Source organism: Dermacentor andersoni, chromosome 11 (genome assembly GCF_023375885.2).
Source record: "Dermacentor andersoni chromosome 11, qqDerAnde1_hic_scaffold, whole genome shotgun sequence".
NCBI classification, from domain to species: domain Eukaryota; kingdom Metazoa; phylum Arthropoda; class Arachnida; order Ixodida; family Ixodidae; genus Dermacentor; species Dermacentor andersoni.
The window spans coordinates 53,690,745-53,716,092 of record NC_092824.1 but is presented as its reverse complement, the minus strand read 5'-3'; the positions used below and the strand labels follow the sequence as shown (position 1 = coordinate 53,716,092).

General features: G+C 44.5%; 1 protein-coding gene across 1 annotated transcript; it reads right to left on the bottom strand.

Annotated features, from left to right (window-relative positions):
* Positions 1–967: 967 nt before the first annotated feature.
* On the bottom strand, positions 968–20,615 carry Rrp40 (exosome complex component Rrp40). Its single transcript, XM_050167832.3, has 4 exons — positions 20,331–20,615; positions 15,015–15,164; positions 14,336–14,490; positions 968–1,189 (listed from the first exon to the last, which is right to left on the bottom strand). Exons 1-4 carry the CDS (start codon positions 20,508–20,510, stop codon positions 991–993), a joined length of 684 nt encoding a protein of 227 aa, XP_050023789.1. The 5' UTR covers positions 20,511–20,615; the 3' UTR covers positions 968–990.
* Between the last annotated feature and the right edge of the window lie 4,733 nt (positions 20,616–25,348).

Sequence of the window (25,348 nt, the reverse complement as noted above, 5' to 3'; positions counted from 1 at the left end):
TTATTTGACCTGTTTGTTTGACTGTATCGAAACTGCTTATGCTTCTAATTGTTCTTGTAATTGTCATTTGTGATCGGACTGTCTTATCATTTATTTTCTGATATGTTTATATAACTGAATCAAGATAACAAATCGTCGTGTCACTGCTGTTGTAAGGGGTGGCTAGAGCTTGGTCAAGCTGCACATATGCAGCTTTTTTCTCTGGCCCCCTATTTTCGCAGTAACAATGTATTGTCTGCGGCGAAAATAAAACTTGATTGATTGATTGAATTGAAATTGTAGGCACTAATATTTTACAACATACAGGCGTGTGCGTGCAGCTCATATGAACTAAGGCTTTGAGCATAAACAAGATGCAGACAGAAACAATGATACATAATAAACACAGGGCAGGCGCTAAAAAGGACAAGTGCGTTTTTACTATGTGTGATTTACCTTAATTTACAATGAAACAACTAGACTATTCCAATACTCTTCTGCAGTTTAAGTGCACTGCCAACCGGCAATCAGCTGCTTCTCTAGAGGCTCAAATTGTCTTTTAAAGATCTCTGTAATACACAAGGCAGTGTTTAAATTAAAAATTCTGCAGTTTTATGTGCCCAAACCACGACCTAATTACGACGCAGCTCGTCGTGGGGAACCACGGATTAATTTTGACCGTGTGGGGGTTATTTAACATGGACGCAAACCTAAGTACACAAGCGTTTCTTTTCTTAATTTCGCCCCCATCGAAATGCAGCTGCCATGGCAGGGGTCAAACACACCAACTGTTAACCCGCAAACAGCTGCAAAGTTGGGCAATCAGGGCACACACCTTGTCAAACCTTCGTGGCTTTGCGTTTGTGGCCACAGCACATTTGCTTCTGTATTCATGCTGAAATGAATTCAGTTTGACCTCTACCTCCGCAGCACCGTGATGGAGACACAACACAGAATTTCCCATGCAGATGAATGACACCAAGACAGATTATAGATGGCCCTGAGGGCCCTTTATGTACCCAGCCTGAGACACCTTTCTTCAATCTCTTGGGCACTGAGGTTCTCCGCTGACAAGATGGCATTGCAGATGTGAAGTGTGCACTGGAGGGAGGTTCCGTTCACCCAGATCCTCCCGTTGTGGCCAAGGGCTATCTCAAATTGGGAGCGCTTGCCGAGTGTCTGCAGCAAGGAGCAGTCCTTTGCCAGGAGCCTATAAGATGTCAAACAAACTGTTTTGGTTAAATGCTTTGCACTAAGTTGCAACAACACCAAAATTTCTCGTATCAAGATGCATCACAGGATACAATTAAAAAGAAAGGCAGTAGGTACAACAAGAAAGAACTTTACAGTGCCAGAGTATCAAGAGTAAAACATGAACACGCTTTTAACGGATGTCCAGATGCAAATACTTAAAATGATTATTCAAAAGTTACGTCTATATCTGTATGATATATATGTCCAGTGCTTTTATAGTTATGATATTTACAAAGAGAACACGGAGAATCAATGCCGCCAAAACTTGTAAACGCTGTGTTGCCCAGAATAATCATTCTTCAAATTCATACACAGTAACATAAGTTACTTTGTAGCTAGAACAACACTGACTATGCAGTCAAGAGTCCCCTGCATGACAGCACAGGAGAATGGTGGCGGGCCAGAGTTCACAAAAACTCTCTAATGTAAGTGCGGTTCATGAGCGGCACAAAAATGGCACTCATGTCCGACTGAACAAAGTAGCAGAATATGCATCACGACAGTCAGCGACTGGAAACAAACTATGAAAACACTCTAGCAGTTTTTTTTTACACTGAAGCTGTCGAAGGCAAACTACAACAAAATTTCACTTTGGCTAAATTGTTTATAAATGAGTAATACATACTACTGAAGCAATCTTGGCAATGCTGACGTGCTGGTAATTGCCTAATTTTCTTATTAGAAGCTTTTAAATGGAATGTAAGCAGACGCATGATCTTGGTAGTGAGCACATATGACGGAAGCCCAGGCACATCACCTCTGCAATATTTTAGCAGGCCGCTAGCAGCTGTAGGTACTGCCTTCCCTCAGAGGTCATGTCAGCTGCGCATTCTAGGTTATTCATCACTTCTGGTGAGTCATAATGGCAGTGTTTCTTTCTTCTTTTTTTCAGTTTCGATATCCAAAACACTAATTTTTGAGAGCTTTCCAAAACACAACTTTTTGTACTTCTAATGTAAAATTTTTCACAAAAGCACATCTACAGTCTTAAGCAAAATGATACCGTTTTGCCACACAACAATAATCGTCATCTGTCTTGTCCGCATTTCCTTTCTTTATCGCGGTGAGCCCGGTACTTCCCAGTAATGAACGCATGCGCGTTATCAGCATGACATAGCATTCCCAACAGTAAAGTAGTGGGCGCAGCGTTTTCAAGAAAGGAAACGCAAGCAAGGCAGATGAGGATTATCGTTGTGTGGCAGAGATACACCCCAAAGGGTGTACTTTGGCATAAGAGTGTATATCAGCACTACCTGAAATTACTTTAAAGGGTTCAAATTTTTGTTGCAGTTGGTCTTTAAGGTGTATAGACATGCCATTTTCAACTTGTCCTTTTTTTATGTTAAGTGAAGGTAAAAATGCTCTAAAGCTTTAGAAAAGTTACTGGCAAGTACCACAGCACCCTAGATAATTTGCGATATTTCTCATTTATACAAACTAGTTTTGGTTTTGGTACATATGGGGTTGGTGCGCGATGATCTCATGATACAATGGCAGGCTCCGTTACTGTGACCACTGCGACTTTCACAGGCAAGCTCAGCCAGAAACAGCATGATCAGCATAAATTTTTTTTTTTAATGATCAACACCGCCATACCTAGCCATATTGCTACAAAATGTTAACGAATTTTTCTGTGTGTCATGATGCGGTGACAATGTCGACAATGCCAGCTGCAGTGTTTAGGGACAACTATAGTATCACACTAAAATGTTTCATGATTGCTAGCCCAACTTCCTACTTGCTAAGTGTCATCCTTTCCCATGTGACAAGCGAGAAGTCGGGCATTGGTACAACATCAAAAAATCACGCCAGGTTTTGTTTTAACTCTTTCCCTATCGAGGATGAGCTAGACCATTCATTCAAATACATACCGCTAATGCTGAGGGCAAGCTGGGCCTGTCCATACTAAAACCTGTAAACACAAGTTTGTCTTCACAGCGCGTATTTCAGCTGGGGCATAAGGTATGTGGGCGTTCATCAAAGTGGTACTATTTTAATAAAACGAGCACACCTTATCAGCAATCTGCAGTGTTTTGAAGCTCTGCAGTGAAATTTTTTTATTATTACTGTGATGAAATAATCTCCAAACTTAATTTTCTTTTTTGAATGTATCTTTTTAAAACCCTGTTCTTTAATAAAGATGTTCAACAGTACTTTTTGGCTCTTTCGTTGCACATACATTTGTTTGATCTAATAAGAAAAATCAGTATATCTGGGCTATTTTTGCAGACAGTGCTTGGTAGTGGACAGGTTAACTGCTTAACTGCCGTGACAAATTCTGCAAAAAATGTTTAGAAGTGTAGAAAAATTGGCAAAAGTGAAAGTGTATTATTTTCTTTTCAAAATTACAAGAAACTGAACACATGCATGTGTGCAAAAATTGCCAAAAATTCACGAGTTAACTTGTCCTCGGCCCTAGAGAACTAAAAGACAAACCAGGAAGATACACTGCACAAACGTCAGAGGCATTGCATACAATGTGCATAGAAAATTAGGATGTGCTTTATTGAGGCACATGCCAGACAGTGTTCCTCTCCCTAGTTGCAAAGGCTCCTACTGGAACGTCTAGAACAAGAAACTAAAATTCATACTAACACAAAACTTTCAAAGGAATAAAGTGCATACTTTTCAAAGAATCAAAGTTTGATTATACTACTGAAGTAATATTGTCAAGGTTGCAGGGCAGGTCATTATTTAATTTTCTTATCAGCAGCTTTTAAATTGGCACCTAAACAAAACAACGTAAACCTCTGGTTAATCAGGAAATATGACATACGATATTTACTCGAATCTTACGTGCACCTTTTTTCCGATAAAACAGGTCCAAAAATTGCATGCGCGTTTGAATCGAGTATGACCCCAAATCCACATTGCCATATCGCAATCGGCATTCGAAAAATGGCCGCCTCGTACGCACTTCTAGCCTAGCTGCCGTAGCTTCCTCCATGTGCATACCTCCATGTTGTAAGTTTAACCAGGCGCTGGTGTAACTGAGCCCACCGCCTGTTTTTCCCTTTTCTGCGTTTATTCAATCAGCATGGAAGCGCCGACTCTGAAGACACGCCGAGTCCACCATGATGCCGCATTTAAAAGGAAAGTTATGTTGTGCGCGGAGACGGACGGAAATCGGGCCCCGTCACGGGCGTTCGGAGTTCCCAAAACTTGTGTGCGGGACTGGCACAAACAGAAGGAGAATATTTTCACCAGCAAAGCAACAAAAGGGTTTCAGTGGACTGAAGCAGAGCCACTTCGCCGAAATAGAAGAGCTGCTCGCGGAATATGTGCAAGAGCAGCGAGCGGCACAGCGGCCTGTGATGACCGATCTGCTCAAAGTATGGGCAATGTAGTTAGCCTTACAGAAAGGGCTAATGCGGAGTGACTTCAAAGCAAGCAGGTGCTGGCTTTCAAATTTTACGAAAAGAAAAGGCTTTTCTCTTCGAAGGTGGACAGGGATATGCCAAAAATTGCCCGAAGAATATGAAGAGAAATTGCACAGTTTTCAGCGGTACGTTTTGAAACGGCTACCACTTCGGACAGATTGGAAATGCCGATCAGACACCACTCTACTTTGACATGCCTGCCACCACAACCGTTGAAAAGAAGGGGGCGAAGCAAGTGCGCGTTTTGTCTTCCAGCTACGAAAAAAACTAGAGTCACCGCAGTGCTTTGTTGCACTGCGGATGGGCACAAGCTGCCCCCATATCTTATCGTCAGACAGAAGACACTCCTGAAAGGAACCATGTTTCCGAGTGGCGTGATTGTGTGCGCAAATGAAAAAGGTTGGATGACCATGGACTTCGTCGCTGACTGGATTGATAACGTTTGGCAAAGGAGACCTGGTGGCAGTTTGGGTCTGTGTGAGATGGTTCTGCTTGATGCGTTCAGGTGCCACCTTGGCCAGCGCATCAAGGACAAGCTGGCTGCATGCAACACCGACCTTGTCGTGATATCTGGTGGCACGACATCGCAGCTCCAGCCGCTCAATGTTTGTTTGAACAAGCCAGTGAAAGATAGTATTCGTTCGCTCTACACCGAATGGCTTGTCAGTGGCTGCCATGAATTCACGCCTGCCAATAAAATGAAGCTTGCCTCACTGCAGGACTTTGCAGTGAGGCATGCTTCAGGCTCGCTGCAGGATGGGTGAAAGATGCATGGTGCATGATCCTGTCTGCCATGGTCAACAAGGCCTTTAAAAAGTGTGGGATTTCGAATGCCATGGACGGCACCAAGGATGAAATGCTTTGGTCTCTTGATAGTGATAAGGAGTTGTCTGATAGCAACAATGAGTGATATCTATTGCCTCACGTGACTCGTACCGGCGCAGTGGGAACCTTGGCGGCAAGGTACGTGCGCTGCTTCCATTGTGTTTTTATTCATTGCAGCTTTAGTGTATTGGGAATAAATCTGTTTTTTCCAAATAAGAGAAAATAGTATTTCTATATGAAAGCATGAGGTGCACGGCATTGTATTTTTTTTTCCATGGAAAACGGGTGCATGTTATGATTGAGGTTTTCATTTTTTTTATGTTTTGGTCACAGAAAATGGGTGCGCTTTACAATCGAGCAAATACGGTAAATCCTAGCATGTTGCCTCTATAATTTTGAATTTGCCATGAGGGCCAGCATATACTTTTGTGTATACAAATACTACACTGTTGCATATACATGTATATACATATACCTTTGGATGGAAGCTGCTCTGCGTCTACCTTTGTAGTGACCTGAAGCTAGCTTTTTTTACATACTGAACAAATTTTCTCAAGTTTGGCTTCCGCACATTGAGCAAAACAGGGAGACACAAGGGAGGTGTCCAAGAATGACATTAGTTACAGAATTATGACAATGAAAGCCTTTGCCTTAGTTTCTAGTTAAGGTGCGTAGAGTGTTTGAGCCACATTGGGGGCCTACAGAAAATGTGCAGCAAAGTCACATCACATCCTCGAAAAGTGCCTTCCTTGAAGCTCATAGAAGATGCTTCGAGGAAGCTGACGTGCGGGCTCATTTCGGCCAAAGCTTCTTGGCCTTGTTTTTATGACTGCACGCAGAACCGCCTGCTTGGCATAGGTGGTTGCCACCACTCACCATCTATCGACAGCTCCTCAGCAGTCTGTCAATTCTTGATTCATATTGCCTGATTAACAAAAAGTAAGGACTCATAGAGGAGACGCAGACATCACAAACTTTCGGTTACAATTGAAGTTTACTTAACACAGAGCTACACAAGGCAAAAACCATAAAACACAGCATTATTGAACAGCTTTAGTTTAATGTCAGCATAATGGTGAGGTTAAGGAAAATAGCATTACTGTTCTGCAAACAAACTTTGCAAGAATCGAATTTTGGTATAGCATGATAGTGTACTTTCCGTGCCGAGAAGCTATTCAACTATGCTTTAAATTTTGCACACACAGTGCACATATGGGATTCCGCACCTGTGTTTGAAAAGTGCGAGAGGCGCACAGCCGGGAGCACATTGTATTTGTACTTTTTACGTCTGCCGATCCACGGCAAATTGAGTACAAGCCTGCCGTCCATGGCCTCCACGATCTCCTGATCTCGGAGGCCATATGCCATCGTGCCTATTTCTCGACTTCGCCAATGGGTGTCACAACCGTCCTGGAATTTTCTCTCATTAGGCCCTGATACGTTCGAAATGACAAGCAATCCAAAAAAATCTGCAATGTTATTCACAATATGCTGTCATAAAAATGGTCTGAGACTAAGCGAAAGCTGTTAACACAGTTGTTTGCTATGAAGTGGATTCCACAATACGCATGCAATGCTCTTGCATGGCACACGTAACGCATCGCAGGCAGATGCCCCATCAGTTTCGGCGGCCAATATTCTATTCACTGCACGGGCTAAGCCATCCCGGCATCAGAGCAACACAGAGGCTTATCACAGACTGCTTCGTCTGGCCAGGGATCAACAAAGATGTTCGACGCTGGGCAAGGAGCTACTAAGCTTGTCAATTCGTGAAAGTGATGCGGCATACACATTCAGCGCTGCAACCATTTTGACCACCAGAGAGTCCTTTTGATCATGTGAATTTAATAAGCATGGTGGGGCCTCTTTCGCCCTGCCAAAGTTTCAGGTACCTCCTCACGTGCGTCGACCGGTACTCGAGTTGGCCCGAGACGATGCCTCTACAAAACATCACAGCCAAAACAATGGCGGAAGCACTTGTTCCTCCGTGGGTGTCGTGGTATGGTTGTCCTTTGTGAATAACTCTGACCGAGGACAACAATTCCAAAGCTCATTTTTCTCCTGCCCTGACGGGACTGCTCGGCATGCGCCTGCATAACACCACAGCTTACCACCACAGAGCAATGGCATGGTAGAGTGTCTCCACTGACAATTGAAGGCGCCATTGACCGCCACGCTTGACGGACACCACTGGGTAGAAAGGCTATCCCTAGTACTACTGAGACTGCGAACGACAATCAAGGATGACCTTGGAGTCAGTGCAGCTGAGATGCTATATGGATCGGCAATCCGTGTTCCAGGCCAGTTTTTCGGCACCCAGCAAGGCACTCTGCCAGGGGCAGCACAGCCCTTAGAGAGGCTACGTTCCTGGCTCGACCGGCTTTGACCTACACCCCCTCGTATCGCCCGCGAGCAGCCTGTGTTTAGTTCCCCGACAATGGACACAACCATGCACGTCTTTCTGCGGCGCGCCTCTATCAAGCCACGATTGACTCCTTCCTATGAAGGGCCTTTTTGTGTTGTTTCACATTCAGAGAAAACCTTGAAGATTGACGTACACAGAAAAGCAGAGACATTGTTGTGCGACCGCATGAAACCAGCCTACTTTGAACATTAACGCTTCATTCGTTCCAACGCTTAATTCATTCCACCATCCACACCTAAGCCTCTGGCATTCTAGGAGGAGAGCCCTTGTAGCGACCGTCTGTTACGACGCGTTGTCCCTGCTTCTGGAAAATCCAGTTACCTTGCCTGGCCTCCACGTGGGGGTCATTGCCTTCTGCTCTTTCTTGGAAGTGAGGTGGCTGTCTGACAGGGGCGCCACCACAGCCACTTGGCAAACCTGCTTTTACTGTGGAATAAATTCAGTTGGCTCTCCGTTCTCAATCTGTCAAAACGTGTATTACTTGCCTCCGTTAAACTGAGCTCCCAATACCTTATTCCAGTGGCTAATCAGTCCTATCTTCGCACTTGCTATCGCGTGTTCCATAGTGTGCTACTTTCATCGCCGTTTTCTCACTGTTACAGTCAAGTACGGGAACTGTTTCGATTGGAGTTGTCGACTGGGATGAACCTTGTACCGACACACACTGAGCGCTGTGGAAAGACTGAGAGTGAGGCACTGACCACGACTGGGTATTTCACCGAAAATTTAAAAAATGGAATAGTATACACAGTAAAACCGTGTCAATCCAACCCTCATTCAATCGGAAAATCGTATACTTTGGACTCGTTCTATGGTCCCGGCAGGCCCCGTATGCAATATTCAATGGAATAAAACTCTCGTTAATTCGGACGCATATGGCTGCACACCGGTCAATTCAGACAACTCTCAGGGCTCGGCGAGCTAAAGCGGTGCTAGCATTCAACCAAAATGAAGCGGTGGAGTCTGCATTGCCATAGTTATAAGCAGCAATCGTACATGACAAGAATTGCAGCTTCTGCACTGCTCTTGTGCAAAACAAAAACAAGATTTTGCGGATTCATTCAGTAAGTAAAAGCGTGTTGATGTAGTAAAAATTTGTTTATTGTCTTCTTGATACCCTCGATAATTGGAGACTCGGTTAATTCGGACATTTCTTCGGGTCCCGTGAAATACGAATTAAGAATTGGCTCGCTAATTGATCTGAACATTCAATACTCGATTCGAGGCGGGGAGCTTTCCCGCAACACCCTCGAAGATAGTGGTGGCGCGATGGGCTTTCACGGCTGCTGCACACTATAGCTGCACACACTGATCGCGCCGAGGGCGCCATTTGAACGTAGTGGCGTACACGTGGCGGCTTGCCTAGTTTGACAACGTCAGCGATGCATTGCATTTATTGCACTGACGCCTTCTCAGTGACGTGCTCTGTGCTTGCCGTGCCTGGCGAGGACTGGCGGTTTGCATCCACAATGACACACGACGCATGCGCTCACTGGGCTCACTCATTCTGCCTTGGCAGAAGCCATTTAAGACTTTGTTACTGAAAGTGTTTCAAAATGCTTCGATTGACAGATGTGGAGATCACAACAGAAGTAGCGGCCAAACGAAGACGCTGCCGAGGTTTATACCGCAAGCGCCGATGTCCCGTTCCCAACTTCAGCTGAGCCTGTAGCTGCTTTGGCCCTTCTGTACCGCTACTGCGGCGCAATGGAGGGCACCAGCCTGTCGCTTGTAGTTTGTTTAGACTATGTTGAGGACTCCGTGTTTAAGCATGGGGCTGTCAATAAAAAGCAGGCTACACTACTGCAGTACTTTCAGCCAAATAAATATTTCGTGTGAAGCTTCAAGTGAGTATTTACTGTGCCACAATTGGGGCGCGATTGGGGATCGTTGTTAGGAGCGCGCGTTCGGTTCCACCACGTGCGATTGGCCTATAGGCCGCGCCTACTTCACCCGACAAAGTCAGTGCGGCCCAGGCTAATTGCGTGCAGTGCAACCGAACGTGCGCTTTCGAACAAGGATCCTCGATCACACCTGATTCATTGATTGATTTGCGCAAGTTTTTTACGTGTTTTTTACGCAATTTTATATATCGAATTCTGGCTATATCGAACTATGTTGTGTTCACCGTGCTGTTCGACTGTATGTGTAATTGTGTGTTCACACACCCCTACTGAGAATGTTCCACTGTCGTGTAAGCAAGAGAAAATAGTGTACTTTGGTGCAGTAGACGCAAATGGCATTCTAGTGGGCACAGGCACGTAGAACTGTAGCAATGTGGCGCAAATTACTGTTGGACTCCATTGCATGTCTACGGTTGGGACTCCACTGCACCCCTGCATAGCTGCATTATATGTCCTGCATTGCACGATCTGTTTATTTCCTAATCTCATCCCAACCTTTATTCCTCAGCTCCTGCTGCTGCAAAACTGCTGGCTTACACAACATATGTATGTAGGGCATAAACTAGAGCATACTACTAAAAAGGGGCCCTCAACACCTTCTTTTGTTCAGAACTGAGAATACAACTAGGTGAATGCAATGCCTTTCAATTAATCTATTCCCGCACAATTTTTTGAAAAGGAAGTAAGAGTTATCAAGAATCTGTTTACATTCTCCATTCCTGCTCTACGCAACGTTTCCTTCATTTGGGGGTGGCCCTTATAGTAAATCTTCAAGCTAGCATCTAACAAAGGAGCAGTGACAAGAAGAGCGGGATGTATTAGCAACCACCACTTCCGAGTTTGGTAGATGATGGGTAGGATGTACATATGTGCCACAACCTTTGCTTAGGCTTTTATTTTCACGGTCTACATCCCCAACTTGCACAAGCCTCCACTTTAATTTCATGATCACAAACAATCACCCAATAACGGGCGCCTGTGGTTTGTTGCGAGATCTATGATGTCATAGGCGGGACATAACAGAGGAGGCCTTGAACACCACAGTAATCTTTATTGAGAGATTGGGGGCTCCCTGCTATGGTGGAATAGTTGGCTCACGCATTCCAGGCAGCGTTGTTTACAGATTGCAGATGTTTTCTTACAGTGTTCAGAAAGTATTGCAGTGCCCCTTTAACAAAGTGGATGATTAGGCTAGTTCGTGATCCACCATAAACAAGTACGGCGACATGCACTTTTCTTCGTTTTGCGCTGCTCACTATGATTGAGTATGCTGATGCTATTTTTAATGCTTATCAAACTGACCTTGAATTTACCAGGAATTGTGCTTCCAAATTTGTCTTTAATCATTCTTATGACACTGATATATGCATGCCTTAAAGGGACACTAAAGACAAATACTAAGTCAACATGGACTGTTTAAATACCATTTCAGAAACCTCGCAATGCTTGTTTTGCGCCAAGAAAGGTCTTAGTTTATGAGAAAATTGCATCTGAAGGGTCTGAATGCCCTTTTCGAAATTCAAATGTCCCGCCACCCAACCGAAGGAGTGGTGATGTGGCATGTGCCATGCCATCGCCACCCTTTGCTGCCGTTGGTGAAACCCCGCCTGACAGACGGTGCTACCGAGCCAAGACAGAATGTTGGATTTATCACTGCAGCTGCTTTTTGGTCAAATGGCGTAAACTGTTCAGGCATCCCGCGACATCATATGGAAGTTGAATTCACTGCTACTTGCAGTTTGTGCGAGTTTCGCGAGCCAGCAAAACCAACGTAGCACTGTGTGATAATGAAATAGTGAAACGCAAAAGCGTGGGCGGCGTGGAGTCGAGCGAAAATGAAACCTTTTGACTGCCAGCGTCATTGTCAAGGGTAATTTCAATTAGTTCTTTTTTCTAAAAAATGAAATAGAACTGGACAAGTAGCATTTTATTTCGTCATATAATATGTTTTTTGCAACGAATGATTGAATACTAGTGACAGAATTTAACTGAGGAGCACTTTCTTCATTGGGTAAGTGTTTGAATGTCCCAGGGAGTCTCTAATTATGCCCTGCGCTTACCTCAATTTCTCGATTATTAAGGCTCTGTTCACGATAATATTGATGCCGTAGAGATCCTCGAGCACTAATCTATCACTTTAGCTTGACTTGATATTTGCCTTTAGTGGCCCTTTAACCTTTCTACTCTTGAATCTGGTTATGTGATAGCATGCCTTTGTCTCTCTCAGCTTTTTCTGCATCTTGCCACCCATAAAAAATTATGCAGGCTAGTATATCACATTTTGCCGCAGCCTTCGAAATGCCACTTAACCTGAATGTGCCCATACCACAACTTCCCAAAGGCAATCTTCAAAATAATTCGCAAACTATACTTGTATTTACATATTTATCTACATATTTATGTAATGAGGCTGCAAAGACCTTCCAGTACACATCACAATGATAACAGATTATCAGCAGTTTGAAACTGCCATTTAGAATTCTTACTAACACGTCACCAAAATTCTTGCACTCACAGAATTGGTGCGCCTGCCATGCGAAGTTACAAGCACTTTTTGAAAACAGTGCCGCCTGGCATAAGAAGGAGATGACAGTCTGAAGGAGAAATCTAGGATGTTTGGCGCAATTGGCGTGTTCTGCATTGGTTTTAAAGCATTTACAATCAAGGATTGATTTTTCGAACATTTAACAGTTAAAATGCTGTTGCCAGCACAAGTGACTAGGAGTCAGTGACATTAATGTACACGAATGAGATGAAGAATATAGCATCCAATAAAACATTCAGCGTTCTAAAGACAAACAAGCATAACCTACCATGCCATGAAGTGCACTTGCAGTTTGTGACATGTCCTGCATTTTCATAGTGAGCAAATTCTTGACAGTGGTTTTCAAACATGCTGTGACAATGCTGCCGGACTGCCGGAACCAAAATAGGCAAAGCTTAACCATGTCTCCGATTGCTCTCCATGTCTACGCATTCACAGAACCTACTCTGACATTCAGACTCCTATGACAAGCCGCAATGGCTCGCCAGAACTAGAATGCAACAAATATTAATTCATATTAGCACCGAAAACGAGAAGATGACTGCTGCTCCAGATAAAACTGGACTAGAGAAGATTACATAAACATGCAGCGAAATATGAGTTTGCTGTTGGTGCTTGCAGAAGCCAAGAAGGAGAAGCTTGTAGTGTAACTACGTGATGGACATTTTATTCTCTTTGGAGGACAAATCAGGGCCAGGATAATGTAATGATTCCATTCGAATTGTAATCTTTTCACAATCTGCCTGTGATCCTAACAGCACTCTGCCTACGTTATCACCAGAATTGGCCGGGCATGAGTTGTGAATAAGAAAGGAATGAAACTTACTGAAAGAAGTCACTATGTTATACCAGCCCTACATCAAGAAATTATTCGAATGTGTATAGCTTTGCCTGTGCGTAATGATTATCCAACGCTTTCAGTGAGTTGAGTGCGCAAGGCCATATCAGCAACCAATAAAGATCTGGCACTAACAACCCTCCTGTCATCCATGAATACTTTGTTTAGCGCAAAACAACAGACACAAGAAAGACGACAGGACAAAGTGCTTTGTCCTGTCGTCTTTCTTGTGTCTGTTGTTTTGCACTAAACAAAGTACTATTTATGGATTCGCACCAACTAGCCCGCCAATGCATTGTGCTGAACTATCCTCCTGTCATGTTTGAGTAGCTGCCCATGAATACCATGACAGAAGGAGGCACGTTCAGCCTTCAGCATCAAAATGTAAGGCAAGAGTAAAAAAATCGCAATGACCTCAGGACCACAACATGAGAAGCCTGCTATCTGCCGACAGCAGCAAGACAGTCACATGTTCTGGGCTACAGAGGTGCCAAGAGAGTGCATCGCAAGTTTGAGTCACACATAATTTCATGTTTGATTGATAGCACGAAAACCTACAGAGGCCAAAAAAAATATACAGAATGACTGTAAAGACACAGAAGTTTCTTCCGCCCAGTAAGTTCTTGCATTACCCATTCTAGCAGGGGTCTGTATCAACTTGCCCAGTCTACTAATTCCAGGCTCTAACTCCAGGTTTGCAATCTAAAATTCTTATTTACAGCATAATGAATGTTCCCATCAAGTTCCTTCATTCTGTAAACTAATCAGTTGTGAAAATAGCCGCATTTTAATGTTAAAGCTGCAAAGTTACTCATAAAGTATACATTTTCAATAACCACAACAGAATACATTGATCATATTGTGGACCAAGCACTTCTGGTTAAAAACGCTGTCTGCTTCACATGCCTCAGACTGAATTCCTGCCTTTGGTGCGGTTCTGTTCGCTGTGCCGACTAGTGCCAAGTGACAGTTACATGGTCCCTACAATCCAACCCTCGTGCAATGTCTCCCAATGGCACCCTTTGAGAAAGATAACATCTTTCACAGAAACATTGTACACGATTGCTACTCCTACATTACATCATGAAAAATGGCTGTTCAATATAAATAGAACGCAACAAGACCAGGCAACACAGAATATGCTTACAGGAACCAGGCATAAAAAGGTTTTCGAAAACGACTAACTTATTGATGAGGTTGATGGGGACTTTGATGAGGAAGCCAGTGGGGCTGCGAAGGACGCCGAGGATGCCTTTCTTCCCGTAACTGTCCACACAGACCAACTCTGGCTCCATGCCTCTGTTGGCCATCAGCACTTGGGCCATGACAATGTCACCAACCTGGTTCAGTGAAAAGCAAGCAAACAAACAAACAAAAATGCAGGCACAATGGTCAGACAAGCTGGCTTGGGTACACGTGAAAGCCATATCAGCTTCAGCACAGTGGGCTTTACCTGACTAGAGTCAACTACACTGCATGATCTAGAAACTGATCAAATGCAACTGCTTTAATCAAACTTTGATTTAATGAAACCCATTTTTACAAAGTTGTCTACTTTGTAGGCTTTCGACACCCCGACAAACATCCACAGAGCCCAATGTGTTGAAAATCTTGAATCAGTGAAGTGAACTCAATGTCTCGCCCAATAGATGACATTAGAGATGTCTGTGGCAACAAGGGCATTATGGGAACTTGGAGGACGAGTTTTGATTTTGGAGACCGTGTGCTGCATAGCTAATACCTAGGCCTCTCGCCATTGAAAGGCTCGGAAAACAGCAGGCTCTGATTGGTCTCTGCAGGCGGCGTAGCTCCGAGCGCTTGGGCATGGCAAAGCTTCCGAACAAGGACGACCGCAGCCACTTACCTCTACATCAGGCCTGTTTCTCTTTGTAGCCCCCTCAAAGGCGAACACGGACAGGGTAGCTGGCTCACTGCAGCCGATGTTTACTCGGACAGTTTCGCCTCCCTTGGCTGTGACGACTCCAATGACGCAGTCACCCTTTGCGGGAATATACTGAAAAAAAGATTAATTAATTTAAAGTAATAGGACATGCTGAGAGCTTGACCAAACAGATAAAATACGTTTAAGCACCGAACGTCTCAGCCATCCCTTTGATTATTTTGACCTCAGGCTAAAGCGATTACATGTACTGCATTTGTTAGGAGACAGGCTGGACTCAACTGTATGCTGATGGCCAAAAAGAAAACAAAGAAAAAGAAAATTATGCAGAGCCCATGTACTCTGGGAATCTATGTTATGCGAGGCATTTTGCTGGTAGCTGGCTATACAGCATCAGTTGGGGAGTTTTGTAAAGCGTTATCAGCAGGACCCACGCATTTATGTAAGGTGAGCAACAACTGCATGATGTGAGCGTGCATGCGATGATAGCAGCAAGATGACAACACTAACGACGATAGCATGATGACCGATTTATTTTTTTTACTCCATCAAAGAAACATTACAGCACGTTTACTTTATGACCAGTGCCAATCCCAAAGGTGGCACAATGTCGCACTGCATTTGTGCAGCATTAGATGCTACACGGAAATGACTAGGAAATTTGGGCTGATCCCAAAGACGGCGCAGCGCAACACACTGTCTCTGAAAACCCTAGCTGCCACGAGTGAGGTATGGGAGAAACTGGCATGCTCCTACTCATGATACACGCTGAGGACAGCGGTAAGCTCGTGGTCAAATGTGAAGTGGCGAGCATACACATCCTCTCCCTCATGCTATACAATGTGATACATGTGCCTATTGCCTCGAAGAGCTAGTTAGAGTTGGCACGAGAAAAGTATGCATGCAACTGTCGCATAATGGTTAGAGCAATGGGCCGCTGTGCTGGGAGACTTGAAGTTTGATCCCATCCTCAGACAGTAATATTCGTTTTTTTATTGAGGCGGCCCGAAACTATGTGAGATAGGAACCTACCGCAAAGTAGCTTGAACGAATCAAAGAATGATTTGCATTGAACTATAAAGTTCCACCCAATAGAGAGCTTAAAGCAGCGCCAACACATATTTATAAAGTTGTTGAAACTTTAGCATTCGCTGCACATAAAACACCAATGGCAACAAAATTTTGCTTAGGCTAGACTTGTTATAAGTAGTAAACCTGGCAAAGCTGCAGGGCTGGTAATTGTATAGTTTTCTTGTTAGTAGCCTTTAAACAGCAGCTAAGCAGACAATGCATGCACCTAGTCATTTTTGTTGTGACGAAAGTCCCAGCACGTCATCTCTGGGATTTTTTCACGAGGCAACTTATCTCGGAGGTCATGCCAAGAAGCCATGCGTTTTAGGCCATGCGTCACTTCCGGCAAGCAGTAATGGCCGCATTCTTTCAATTTAGGTATCAGAAACGGCTATACTTGAAGATTTCTGTGATGCTTCCGCTCGCATTTCAAACGTCAAATTTTGCGTGGTGGCTTATCTGCATTTACACTATATTAAATAGGGCTCTTTCATGTAGCCCAAAACTTTGTTGGAGCTGACCTTTAGAAGATGGCACTTAGCAAAGAATGAAAGTTGGGAAACACTCATATACTAATTAATATATTAAAGGTAGCTTCGAAAAGCTCAACCTGGTGTCAATGACACTATGATGTCAACACAGAATAGAATTTGCTGATATTGAACAGCAATATGGCTAGGTACAATGACAGTGCCCATAAAAAAAAATCAATACACAAGAGTGTTGTACAGCATTTTTTGGGCTACACTCTTGTGCAGCAGCTACAGCAATCGTAGGAGCAGAGTGAGCCTCTGTATCATGATGCAACATTCCCGATCTGTCAACTGTGGCTCCCTGAATATGTGAGATAAATAGAATTTTGCTGCACGCAGCAGAAGGCCTACAGTCTCAAAGAATGCACAGATAGCTCACTCGTGTGGTTTTCGAGGTCCTTGCATGTTTTCCTGCCTCGTGATGTCACATCGCATTACTGCGGACAGACACCAAACCCAACGAGAGATCAATTATGAGCATAAATTACAAGGAAAAGCACATGCATGTCACAGACACTCTTCTAGGTCTTCCATACACATGGACGACGTTCCATGGCAATGAAGGGAAAGCTACGGAGTCAAAGCGGGTACATGTAAGAGTGCTCAAGAAGGAAGTCCCACATTCTCACCCGTATTAGCTAAGGCTGGGTAAGAGAAAACAAGCCTGTTATTTATAACAACAAAATACGACAAGGCAGACCACCGAGTGTTTAATCTGACTTACTGCAAAACCATCACACGTGGAAGCTACACTGGTTCAGCCTCTTTTTTGAGAAAGCAAAAGTGCTGTCAAATGCTGCTGGACTACTTCACGCAGTAACCCACGTGCAGGAAACTCTGTCCTAGTAGCTTTCCTTTCATTGCCAAAGAAGGTTGCCCGCTAGTATAAAAAATGGAATCAGCAGTTGTTAATGCATCCCACCCATCCTTCACCTCTCCTCTGTCACTCTCAGGAGCCTTTGTCTAATGCTGGCTTCATACGTTGCCCTAAAAGTATCAGGGAAAGAAAAAGTAGGTAGCAATATAAAGTGCATTACTATCGACATTGTCACAACTGAGAGGAACTAATAAGTGCTAATAAGTGGGGAGAAAATTGGGAAACGACGCACTCTAATCTCAATACATATTAGGTATACTACAAACCTTTCTTCAGGAATATTTTCCTTGAAAGAAACCGTGCTCATTCCAGTGCATTGCCCAGTTTCAAGGAAAGGTGTTTCAGAACAATTTTAGGAAAATGTGACTAATTTAATAACAACATAAAGTCTAAGAACACTTCTTCCCAACCTTGTGGACACACACAATGTATGGATGTGTGTTGTTTAGTGGCGCAAGGGCCAGGTATGGCCAAAGAACACCGTGCCAGTGTTAGTGATTTCGCAGTGGAATGACGAGTTCTATGAAGTTGATGTGACGTGGCTGTAAAGGGGCCCAATATAGTCGCTGTAAAGTGCGTAAAACCTACATGTAATAAGATTATGGCGATGACTAATGACGTGTACTATGAGCCTTAAAGTGCACTGCGAAAAAATGATATGATATACAAAACATGTCAGATGCAAAAATGGCTACAGCATTACTGCCTCACCAGAGCCCTTGCAGACACAAGGGTCAGGAGGCATGTGCTATACAATACTAGTATCGCAGCAGCATCCTCTGATGAGAGGAACAGCTATGAATGTATGGGGCTAATAACATGTAAGACCACATCTTAACAAACAATGTAGTTGACAATATTAGCGGTTATAACCATCAAACGGCACTATGCTATTATGACGGAAGACCTTGTTTTATTGAAAGTTGGAAAGCTAGCAAACTCTTCCTTGTGTTGATGAAGCCACAAAATGGTGAATTGGAACATGATGCCAATAAACACCAATCGAGGCATGGATCTTGTTGTGTTCCGTTTCTGTGCAGCAATGACACCTACCTCTCCAAGAAGACACTTAAGCAAGTACTGTCAACTAAATATCTACCTAGAGAGATACACTTATGCTAGCTAGGACCACAGGCGAACACTTATTAGATTACAGACATGAAATTTTCTACTTGTGATTTTTCTTTTTGCACTAGATTAATGGCCAAACCCTCTAAACCCTAAAAACAATGCTGGCAAGCATCAGAGAACTTTAAACAATTCCCTATGATGCTTGTTTCTACAAGCAGTTCTGTTTCGTAGGAGGATGAAGCATCATGGTGTCACAATACACAGGCTTGCTCTGTTCGTGCAATTGCTGCAGTTGCCACTTGCATCAAGAAAAAATGTTTGTGGCACCCCTCCTTATTATTAATTTCTTTAAATGAACAAAATCATTTCGCCTAGCCTTATTGCTATATTACATTAACAAATTTTGTGCCCTGTGTCACGGTGTTTAGATACATCCGATGATGCAAGGGTGGCCTTTCGAGACCAACTTTTGTATAAAATTAATACATCCCATATGTGTTTCCAAACATTCATAGTGGTTAAGTATCATCCTTTTACATGCAAGAAGTGCGTGGTACACTTTCTACAACACTAAAATATGTAAATATACAAACCACTGGGGTTGCCTTGTAATATATGTAAATTCTTTTTGCAATTAATAAACATATTTCGCTCTCTTTCTCTCCCAAATATATGCGCCAGTAATCCTCGAAAGAGACAAATCAGAGCGCGGTGGGGATCGCACAAAGCAAATTCAGTACGACCTAAGCACATGCGGTGCTTTAGCAATGGGTAGACGACAGTCACCAGATGCAGGTGATCCCAAACATGTATAAAGGCAACACACAAGGCTGAGTATCCTTGACCATGTGACCACGCGAAACTGGGCCAGTTGATAACGATCCACTGCAAGGAGTACCACTTATAAGACCGGAACAGAAAATAAAGCGCGACAAGAACATCGATGTTCAGACTTTATATTTCAGTATGTCTTGAAACCTCCAAGCATTGGGTAACTTTGTTCTTTTAGACTGCCTAAGTTCTAGATTGCCGCTGTTGGTTAAATCATTCTCTTCCGTTCCTTGTCTCCCATGGTGCTGCTGATGAGCCGTCTGCTTGACCCGCTGGCCAAAATGTCCTAGATAACATGATTTCAATGTTCAGCGAAGGGGTTGCTTATCAGCCACATACTTAACAGTTAATTAGATTACAATTACTCAATCACTTTATTTGTTACTTCAATATCAATACTCCCCCCCCCCCCAAACACACACACACAAAAAAAAAGAAAGAAAACGGAGGCCGGGGGTAACGCGGTAACCTTAATTTTACCTGCACTTTAACATTTCCCGCTATATACCTGCTTGAGTGACACGGCAACAGGCGAAAACCGGCTCAAGAACCCAGCTGATCCGAAAACCCAACCATAGGCAAGCGTTTAGCCAATGTCATGAACGCTGCGACATAGAGCTGCTCGTAATAAGATGTCCGACTTCGCACACGCATTATTCGTTTGAGCTCTGATAACTCAACACTTTATCAAGCGGCAGCATCATGTTTAACCCCCGTCTTTATATACGTGATGGCGCACAGTTTGAGGTTTGGGTTTGGCATGTCGGCCTTCTGTGATTGGCGCTCGATTGTGCCGCGTTTCGAACGGGTCTTCTGCGCAGGTGCGCAGTAGTGCAGAACAATGCGTTGGCGTTGCAGCACACTTTTACCGCAGGCTCGCCAAAAACAAGTCGTTACCCTTTTCTGGTGTCCTTCGACCCAAAAAGTGTTGGGACGCCGATGCTTGAGAATGCCGGCGCGAGTGGCGACGATGCGCTCTCCTTCCTTCCGCAGCCCGGGTCCAATGATGCATTTCTTCTCATCGGTAACACTAACGTCCACGACATCACCGGGTAGAACTAACTTGTTCAAAGACATTTTGCGATAGATGAAGCAAAACAACAGCACATGCTTTGCGAGAAACGCACGCACATGAAACAACACGCCAACTTGTGGATTGGCTTTATTTGATTGCACGGATTGTCTTGACTTGGCGAACTACAACCGGGGCAAGTGCTAGTTTCGTTTTCGAATATGCGGTGTGCAAAACCAGTTATACGTGCTAGAGCACGTGGGAAAGCGAATAAGCGTGACTTGCCTGACTCTACCAAAAACAGCAGTGGCGTGCGCTTGTCTCTTTTCTTTTTTTGCACTACCTACCCGGACATAAGTATAATGTCACGGGCGGGTGTCGGCATTTCGTACTTTCGAGGCAGTTGTGACACTGTACGGCAGGCATGTACGGTCAAATGCGCAAGAAACACGTACTATCTCGCAGACCGTAAACGCCTACGCAACTGTGCTGCCTGTCTACTCTCATTTCTTCCCGTGAGGGGAGCTTCTCAGCAGATCCGGAAATAGACTGGAAGGGGACGCCGCATTAAATTACATAAAGAAAAAATAATAAGAGCACATCTTTTTAAGGCAATGACCAGGTTGTACTTGAGGAAAAGAAAGAGCATTAAAGAGAACCAGTTGGAAAAGGAGCTGGTGCTGACGAATTTCAATTGGAAGAAAGCTGAAGAGAAAATTCCAAAGCTCACAGCCACAGGGCTAGACGGGGTTCCGGTTAGGCTGATTAATGAACTAGGTCCAAAACTTAAGAAAGCTCTGTTGAAAGCAATAGAAAAAAGTTTAAAAGATAGACGAATACCAGACAGTTGGCGACAAAGTAGAATGAATTCAATTTATAAAGGTACGGGGGAGAAATAATTCACTCATGCAGACCGTTGACCATTACATCGGTAGTAAACAGGTTAGCAATGCAGGTAATTAAACTAAAGCTGCAAGCATGGGCAGGAAATAATGACATTTTGGCAGAACTTCATAATGGCTTCCGAATAGGTAGGCGTCTGAATAAATTATTTGTCCTTACTCAGTGTATTGAAATATCCAAAGTAGAAAGGAGACCGTTATATGTGGCCTTTTTAGACATTACAGGAACGTATGACAACGTAGGCCGACACATCTTGTGGCATATTCTGGAAAGGAAAGGCTTGGACGGTGGTTGTATACAGCTTTTGAGAGAGATTTACCTAGAAAATACCGTTTGCATTGAATGGGAAGGGATGAGGAGCGAGGAGAAAGCTGATATCAACAAGGGACTGAGGCAAGGGTGCCCTTTATCCCCACTGGTGTTTATGATGTACAAGGTGAGGATGAAAAGGGCGCTAGAGGACAGTAATATCGGGTTTAAGCTCTCATACAAGCAGGCGGGTACTATAGTAGAGCAGCAGCTTCCAGGTTTCTTTTATGCAGACGACGTTGTGTTGCCAGCTAAGAAGCAAAGTCATATGCAACGTCTTGTCTAACATCTGTGGACAGGAAGGCGAGAATATAGGTCTGAAATTCAGCGTTAAAAAATCAGGTGTTATGGTATACAATGAAAACACTGAACAGACAGCGTCAATACAGGGCGAGGAAATACCTCGGGTAAAAGAATATAAATACTATGGTATATGGATAAACGAAGGCAATAGATATATGGAAACACAGGGAACAAAACAATAACAGCAAAGGGGAAGAGAAATTCGGCCATGTGGAAAGGTGTAGTGGTTCCAGGACTTGCATTTGGAAATGCGGTTGTTTGTTTGAAATCAGGAGTACAATCAGGACTCGATGGCAACCAAAGGTCAGTGGGACGCCTCGCATTGGGCGCTCACGCGAAGACTACAAATGAAGTTGTGCAGGGTGATATGGGCTGGACGAGCTTTGAAGTGAGAGAAGCTCACAGTAAAATTGATTATGGAGAGCGACTGAGCCATATGGAAGAAAGTAAATGGACTGGGAGAGTTTTTAGATATTTGTGCAGTAAAAACATTGATCCACAGTGGAGGAAAGGAACTAGGAAGCTTACCAGCAGGTATGCGACCTGTATGATGAGCAACATGGCAACAAAGAATGTCAAGCGCAAAGTCATAGAGGCTGAGATAATCTCATGGGTGGCGGCAAAGTAAAAAAAAAAAAACTGCTAAGAGTAACTACTTAAGAAGAAAAAACGAAATCAGAAAAGAAACAATTTTGATAACTCAAAGGTAAGCTCTTTACTTTTCGAAGCGAGATCGGGATACCTTAGAAGGCACACTTATAAAGCGAGATACAACAAGGAAGGGGAAACACGTGCTTGCTGCGGTAAAACTAGGGAAACGATGGAGCATCTTTCATTAGAATATGAAGATATCTGCCCAGCGGTCGATTTAGGAATCACTAGCTAACCTCCTTGAAGCCTTTGGATTCAGCTAGAGCATGGATAAAGTAAACATGTCCGCACTAGAGATTAGTAAGAGGTGGTTAGAAGTTTGGTGGAAGAAAAGTAGGGAAACAACGAACAACGGAGGCGTGCAAAAACAATGCTCCCAATGCGCACCGAGCGCGGGATGAGTTTGGACCTAAGGGCACGTGACAGCTAGGCCGGACACAGCAGGCGCTGCCGCCAGCTACGTCGATTTAATACGTTCGGTCGTTTTTTTTTTTCTGTTTTGCGTTGCCGAAATACCACGTGACACCAGATCTGATCAAACGTGTTTTTGGGTGTACGAACAGTTAGTTCCTGAGACATGACTGAAGCTGGTTAGGCCATGCACTTCAATCGTTTTTCGTCGCGGCCTCGCCAAATGGAACGGTGGAAAGGCTAGATACGCCCGGTCTGTAGGCGACAGCAGGTATGTACAGTGCTCAGCGATTGAGACGCGCTACTCGAACTACGTGGTCGCCGGCGCTTTTTGCACCACCCACTGTATGCGCCGGGGACGCCGAGCTGATGCATCGTGGTATACAGTGAGAGCGAGAGCCTTTGTGACGCACTGTGACTGCATTTGGTCCCGCGGCGATCACCTAGAGCTCATCTGTGGCGCAGAACGAAAAAAAGAAAGAAAGATGGTGGCAGCCGCGTGCTCCGAATATTGCCATTCAGTTACTTAGCACTGTACACTTCCGACGCTGTTTTGCCATAGTGCAGTAGTTCTAACATTAATAAAGGAGCCGTTCACGCGCAAGAGCTTCGCGTCCCATCGGGATTGCCTATCTTCGCCTCCGCAGCTATAAAGGCTTCGGAGATTGGGCTACGAAGGCGAGCATTCAGATTTGCGCGTCGCCATTTTGCCATCGTATCCGTATATCAGTCTTCCTCTCAGGGTATGTTTTCCTTCCTCGCGCTTCCCAACTCTAGTTGCGTCCGGCACGTGGCTGTCTGCTGTGCATCGACGGCGAACGCAAACGCACCGTTGTGTTCTCACTCGCCGCCGCCGCCGGCTCTCGTCGCGCTACGCTGCGTGAAATGGACCATGACTAAAGATTGGGCTAGTTTCTAAGACATTAAGAATGACGAAGCATTGCAAAGATTTAAATAATGGCAAGGAGCAGCGAACGGGAACTTACCGACACATGTGCGATCGGCGAAGGAGCTCAAGAAATGAAAAAAAAAGGGCCACCATTCGTCTCCGTTCTTTGTCCATAATTTTAGAGCAAAGCTCTTAGGCGCCCATTCCTGCGTTGACCGTCAACGTCCTCGTAACCGAGCGAGCGAGCCCAGCGAAGGATGAAAGAGCGAACGCGGAGCGCAGCGGGGCATGAAAGACACCCCTGGCGAAGAGAGCGCGAGAAAGAAAACGGACGAGGAGGGTATGGCGAGAGCGAGATAAGAGAAGCGTAGCGCCGCGCAAGACAGGCTCTGCGGCGGCGACCGCTACGAGATGTCGCCAGAGTAGTGCGTCGTCGTCTGTTCGCCAATGGCATGCGGAGAGCGCGTCGACCAGTATACCATATACGGAAGCAAAGCGCTGCGTGAGCAGGGGTCTGTCTGCGGCTGCTGCTGTGAATCGCGCCCTCGCTTCACCCACGCTCTGCGTCTCGCGATCTTCCGATTAGCGAGGCAGTCGCGCCACACTTTGCTCCGTTTGCAGTGGGCTGCACGAGACAGATTGTCCGCGTCAGCCAATACACCGAGAAATGAAAACGCATATAGATTTCGCATTAGGGAGTATCGTAACGGTCGGTGAATTTTTTACTCCTGAAAGAAATGATACAACCTGGGCCGAACCCGAAGGTGATACAATGTCTCGCAGCATCTTCGTAGCGTTCATATACGAGGAAAGGACTGGGGTGAGTGCCTACACCAAAAGCGGGGGTGCGGTTTAACACAGCGTTCCAAAGCGTTAGCTGCCACGAGACGAGAATGGGACAAACTGACACGCTCCAGCTTCACACAAGGAAGAAAGTAATTAATTTAATAGTGGCTTAATGCCAGGTGGAGCGTACACAAGTGCTTTAGCTCGTGCTATGTGGGACACGATATGTTTGTGCCAGTCGTGTCAAAGAAGCGAAATGCAGTCGAGCGCCTTTATGACGCAGTGCTTGAGGAATCCGAAATCCTTCGTTATACAGGTTATACAGGTGCTCGACTGCAGCTGGCATCAGCATGACAGAACCGTGAGCATGGCTTGAACACCGCGCTGCTGTGTCAGTTGCTGACAAGGAAATTTGACCTGTAAGCACGTTTACAACTGTGGTATGAACGAAAAGTAGAATATAAAGTACATCACATGCAATACATCAAACTTGATGAAAAACAAAACAGATTAACAAATGAAATAATAAATGGTGACACTGGCTTTGCCACACACAACAACAACAACAACAAAACTCATTACCGCCTCCACGCAAAAGCATTATTGTGAGCCTCGAATTTATGAAAGGTACCCGGGGCACATACAGATACA